General features: G+C 42.7%; 1 protein-coding gene across 1 annotated transcript in view; it reads left to right on the top strand.

Annotated features, from left to right (window-relative positions):
- The first annotated feature begins 1,698 nt into the window (after positions 1-1,698).
- Positions 1,699-6,240, top strand: part of LOC109973197 (collagen alpha-1(XIV) chain-like) — a 121,368-nt gene continuing 116,826 nt past the window's right edge. Inside the window, exons 1-2 of the mRNA XM_020622603.1 lie at positions 1,699-1,837; positions 4,217-4,331. Of these exons, the coding sequence (XP_020478259.1) occupies positions 4,250-4,331 (82 nt within the window). The 5' untranslated portion in view covers positions 1,699-1,837; positions 4,217-4,249. The remainder of the gene's footprint in view (positions 1,838-4,216; positions 4,332-6,240) is intronic.

Here is a 6,240-nt window from a genome sequence, read left to right as displayed (position 1 = left end):
AAAAAACACCTGAAGGACTCCAAGATGGTGAGAAATAAGATTCTCTGGTCTGATGAGACCAAGATAGAACTTTTTGGCCTTAATTCAATCAATTCATTAATGCAATCGAGGGAAGGATGAATGCGGCCAAGTACAGGGATATCCTGGACGAAAACCTTCTCCAGAATGCTCAGGAACTCAGACTGGGCCGAAGGTTCACCTTCCAACAAGACAATGGCCCTAAGCACACAGCTAAAATAACGAAGGAGTGGCTTTACAACAACTCTGTGACTGTTCTTGAATGGCCCAGCCAGAGCCCTGATTTAAACCCAATTGAGCATCTCTGGAGAGACCTGAAAATGGCTGTCCACCAATGTTTACCATCCAACCTGACAGAACTGGAGAGGATCTGCAAGGAGGAATGGCAGAGGATCCCCAAATGCAGGTGTGAAAAACTTGTTGCATCATTCCCAAAAAGACTCATGGCTGTATTAGCTCCAAAGGGTGCTTCTACTAAATACTGAGCAAAGGGTCTGAATACTTATGACCATGTGATATTTCAGTTTTTCTTTTTTAATAAATCTGCAAAAATGTCAAATTCTGTGTTTTTCTGTCAATATGGGGTGCTGTGTGTACATTAATGAGGAAAAAAATGAACTTAAATGATTTTAGCATATGGCTGGAATATAACAAAGAGTGAAAAATTTAAGGGGGTCTGAATACTTTCCGTACCCACTGTATGTAATGTTTTATAAGGTTTGGTGACTTGGAACCCATGCATGCTTTAATCACTGAATTTAATATCCAACCTGAGACACCAATTAAAAATGTAAACACCAAACTAATAACCTTGTTTAGCAGATCTATTCAAATGGTCTCTCATGGGCTTTACAGTTTCTAAGCAGGTTTATGTCAGCAGATGATCTCAGGACATTTACCTAACTACTGTAAAGCCCACAAAGGTCTATGTCATTACAACAGAACGCATGAGGAGTCTGTACTAAGACGGAGTATTAAAGCCACCCTAAGGGAAAAAATGAGAGAACGATGTTTACATTTTTTTATTATGTTGAGAATCAAGTCAAACTTTCACATTTCAACTTTTTTTCTGGAAAACTTTATTTTTGACATGCAAAATAAAAAAAAACAACTTTCTGCTCTCATGATTTCCCCTTAATGTGGCCCTAACACTCTATTGTACAGAAAACACTACTGGATGCTACAATCCTGCAAGCTCACAGGTAGTCTTCAAGTCCCCAGCAGCCACAGTCTGAGCATCTGGTGGTGGTGGCCAGTCATAATTTTATTTCTGAGGTGAGGCAGGCTTTGACCTCACATGTTTCCATACAGAAACAAGGAACCTGTGCAGTAACATAACAGCCTGTGTTGGTTGGAAAGTGTTACTTGTGTGAAGCTGTTGAATGTCAGAAGTTGACCAACATGAATGCATAACTGAAATGGCACTAGCAGTGTCACCTGGCCAGCCCCTTGTCCAGAAATGTTACATTTCTTAAATAATATGAAAATACCTCAAACGGGTATAATAACAATAAAAGCATCAAACTGAGTTGAGATCACTTGGACGAGAGCAGCAGAAGAAAATATTTTATTCATTCATTTTCAAACGTTCCTCGCTGATCTGGGATTTGACTGTTCGGTGAGGCAGTGGGCAGCGCCTTTATTTTGAAGGTTCCCCACCGGTAGTCTGGTGTGGTGCTGTGTCTGACTTTCCTCCTGTTGCCAGAGGGAGCTGACAGTTGGTGAACAGAGTGGATCAGAGTCGCTTGGGGACTGGTGAGCTTCTCGTTCAGCTGTCCGGAGGAGAGCGACAGAGCCTGGAAACGTATGATCTGAGAAGGTAGAGCTGCGCTTTATGCACACATCTGCACACACTGGCGTTTAGGTCCGCGGACCTTTCCTCGCCACCTCGAGCTGTTCCACGCGTCCTTGTGCTGCCGATGGTGCAGCGTGCAGGTCTCACCTGTGCTCGTTTCAATTAGGCAAAACTTCAATTACTTGTATTACCTGTAAACAGAAAGTGTCTTGGGGATGATAGGATGTCTGTAGGTTTTCTCAGCAGCGTTGGCTACGCGTCCTCACAGTGCGCAGCAGAGATGCTTGCTTACTGTAGCTACAGTATCTTATGGCGAGAAGAGACTGATCCGGTGCAGAGATATGACCCGCGAGGGATGCTTTGTGAAGCCATAATGCAAGTCACAACAGGGCTCCAAACTACACAGAAGATGATACTCCACGCGTTGATTATACAGTAGGATTCGGGAATAACAGCCAGGTGGTTTAATGTCGCCAGAAACTCATCCCAGTCAGGCTGTGAGTCTCTGAGGGGATGTTTTATGGCCTTTATGGTGATTTTTGTTAAGATACACTGAGGAGATCTGCTCCCCTCCAACCTACTATCATAACTCAGATAGTTTATTACCACAGCTTGCTTTAACACAGACATGGTGAACATGCCAAGCTGTAATAGTCTGGCATATCAATAAATGACTGAAAAATGCCTGAAATTTAAAGTTGGCTGCAGCATGAGTTGGAAACAAAAGGGCTTGTGTCTCTATGTCCTGACATTGCAGAGGCGTAGTAGCTGCAGAAATTCTGATGATCATGCAGTAAAAAAACAATTTAACATGGCATGTCTGTAGGTGGACAAGGTTAAGTGGAAACAAAGCAGGTGACAGTTGTGTTTCCTCCTGCACCTTCAGCTCTGCAGAGAGACATTGTGCTTTATGTTAGATGCTGCTTCGGAGAGTGGCGCATATAGGCAGCAGGGATAGTACTGTTTTTCCTCACTACCCGACAGTACTGGATACGGTATGCTCTACCATGATCCACAACTATTTGTCTGACTTCCAATATCTCAAGAAATAATGTTTCAGAATAAAAATAATATGCTTGATTGTGCATACAGACGTAGGAAGAGAGATTTCTGAGGCACTACTTGATCCAGTGGGGATGTGTATTGGCACTGTTACATAATGTGCATCTCAGGAGTTTCTCTACAAGCTCATATTCTTCAACATTCAACAAGTGAACAGCACCGTTGTTTCCTTGAATATGAAACTGTGTTAAGTTCACTAAATTGTAAACACATTTGCCAGTTATGAAGCTGTGGACCAGGGATCTGTTGTCCCTGGTAACGTCTGCACCGCTTAAACTATTGCACCTACAGTATTTAAAACTAATGCTTTTCCACAGAGCTACGCGTGAACTGTCGGCACCAGGTGCTTCACTGTGGTGATCACACAGAGGAGAGATAAACTGGGTCTGCATCTGCACTGCTTGTGTTGTCAGCAGCTGTTAGCAGATTCCGTACACTCTTCATCCTCCGGCTCCGCGTCTAGTAGCAGCAGATCATTTCTCTTCCACCAATCAGTGTGCGGTCCCTGCATAGCCAGAGTCAGCCCACCATTCAGAACTAACCTATTTGTGGTGTTTTAATAACACAGTTTTGACGTCATGTAGTCCTGAGTGATGCACTCACAACAGATGACCTTTGCACACACAGTGTGTAGCTCGGGTGTACGTTGGCTAAGAAAAAGCACAAAGATTATGACAATTGATATTGGGTTGTTTAAATAAATAAATTGGAAGGTTGATTTTTTTTTTTTTTAAATCAGCCATTTATCCAAAGAAGGATCATTAAAAACTCCAAACCAACTGGATATCGGTTTGGAAGTGATTTGATGGGAAGGTCAAACATATCTTGGATGTAAGTGAAGTTTTTACGTCATGAGTGGATGGTGTTGCTACTAGAGATGAGTCTTAGCTTCACATCCCCATTTATCATATTTTGAAACATTTTTGCAAATTCATGCCTGTGTAGCTAATGGGAAATATATAATAACATATATTTATAGATATGTATCAATGCAACAAAAGATTTTAGGATTGTTTGTAACTAACAGATACTCTAGTATTTCAGCACAGTAACATCTTTGTAAATTCCCGTCTTCTCCCCGTCCCTCCTTTCCCTCTCTCCTCCATCCTCTGTCCCTGTTTCTCTCCTCCCTCCACTCACTCATCTTCTTTCTCTCACTGTCCTTTCACCTGTCCGTCTGTTTTTCCTGCTCTGTTCTGTCATTTCTTCTCTCTGGCTTTTCTTGTTCACCTCCTCTTCCCTTCTCTCTTCTCCTTCCTCACCTTTCTTTCCCTGCTACCTCCATCCACCCCGGCACACCTCTGCCCCTATCTCTGCATTCCTCACCCCTGTCCTGCTCAGGTGTGTCGTGTCCTCTTGTCTGCTGGAATCAGGATGCAGTTCTCAGTCAGACTCGGCCTTTGCCTGCTGGGCTTTGTTCTCATCTCTCTGTCCCCTCAGCCAGCGCGAGGCCAAGGTAAGTACCTCCACAAGGCTGCTTTCTGGTGCAGGGTCACCGAGCTCAGGAGGGGATTAATATGCAGCTACATGGGACCGAACATGGCCAAGCTGGGCTTTTTACAAAAGGGCAGATGCTTTCAAATGATTCTTTGCATAGTGGCACCACATAGAGCCAGAAACAGGACACTCTGATGCCACCCTTCAACAAAGATAGCTGGATTTACACTATAAGGTGAAGCAAGGCTTTCTACACTGGTGGCAAATGGGAATACCAGGACCTCCCATGATGAATAGGCAACATAGCATATTTGTTTGTTTCTGTAATGGGTCAGATGCCATCCACCATGCACCTGCTTTCAGCTTTATGACAAAGCTCCTTGCTGGTTCAGTTGACCTCAGTGTGGCCCCGCTGTGGAAATGCAGGTCAGCATCTTTTTATTCAGCAAGTTCAAGTCTGAGTTTCACTGTGTTGTATTTAAGATGTGCAGCTTTGTTCCAAACAAACTGACTCTTGTTTTAAAGTGTTCATTTAAGTTTTCCTTTTAACATGTGTTGACCCAAATGTGTCTGTCTCAAAAGGGAAAGCTGTGAAAATCATAATGAGAAAATGTGTTTGTCTTGCACATGCACTGATTTGCTGTGGCACAATCTGTTGCCTCTGTCAATAATCCACACACGTGTTAAACTTGTTTTATTTATGTGTGTCTTTAAGTCAAAACATAAAATCATCACTCACCGTTATGATCATTAACTATTTTATACACTCCTTTGAACCAGGCAAGCGATGAGTTGGTATTAGCTGAAGAGCTGACTGTAGATCTTGGAAGAGGTTTTGTACCTACTGTATTTTTAATTGCAGTATGTAGGGTATCACATCTGGTATGGTGGTGAGAAGACAAACACACCGAATGATTAATGTTTTGCTTTGAACACAGTTCTGTACTGATGCTGCACCCAGATATGTTCTGCATGAGCCAGAAGTTGTAAAGGTTGTTGACAATGCTGAACCTGAAACAGTCAGCACTGTGGTGTAAAACCAAAGTCTGCTGGAACGGGTCCACAACCACAGAGTCAGTGCACGTGCTGTTGCTGTGCCATGGAGTTTGAAAGGCAAACGTGCAGGCTAATTGGCTAACGTGGCCAGTTAGACCATAACTGTAAGTTGCTTTCAGGCAGTGAGGGGTTACCTCTCTGCTGCTGCTACACAATGTCCATGCAGACCCTCACACATTACGTTTTACTGTATCTATGTGCTGCTATCCCATGAAGCAACATTTTCAAATGTTCAAAGCTTAACAGAGAGGGATTAATTGTCATTATGATATAACTACTTTCATCATTTCAGACAAGATAGTTCAGTTGATGTTTTTCCAAACCAGTTTCTTTGTACATGTTTAATATTGCAAAATTCATGGTCTGAGACACTATTAAAATCTGTCCCATATTGTTTCCTTAGAGCACATGTGTCAAACTCTGAATCCGGCCCGTCGGATCATTTTGTGTGGCCCTTGAAAGCTTAAAATGTGTATGGTTGTCTTAAAATAAAAGGCTATACTAATTGAAAACGTACACTGACCATAAACTACATCTCCCACAATGCACGACGATTTCGGGACCCACGAAGTATTGGCATCCCGCCACTAGATGGCAGTGTATTGCATTCAGCATTTAACCAGCAACCTCCCGACAAGTGAAAGTGAGAAGTACCAACGATTAACACCAAAATGTTCAAGAAGAGAAAGGTTGATACAGAAGACAATTTTACAAAAGGCAGGAAAGCGAATGCATGTTTCTGCTTCAAGGAGAGAAACCCGTGTGTCTTTTTGAGGTGGTATTGGTGGTGGAGTACAACATGCCTAGGTATTTTGAGACCAAACACAGAGCTAAGTATGCTAAAATTAGCCTCCGAGAAAAAACAAATAGTC

Source organism: Monopterus albus, unplaced genomic scaffold, assembly GCF_001952655.1.
Source record: "Monopterus albus unplaced genomic scaffold, M_albus_1.0 scaffold283.1, whole genome shotgun sequence".
In the NCBI taxonomy this organism is placed as follows: domain Eukaryota; kingdom Metazoa; phylum Chordata; class Actinopteri; order Synbranchiformes; family Synbranchidae; genus Monopterus; species Monopterus albus.
This window is presented reverse-complemented; position numbering and strand designations above follow the sequence as displayed.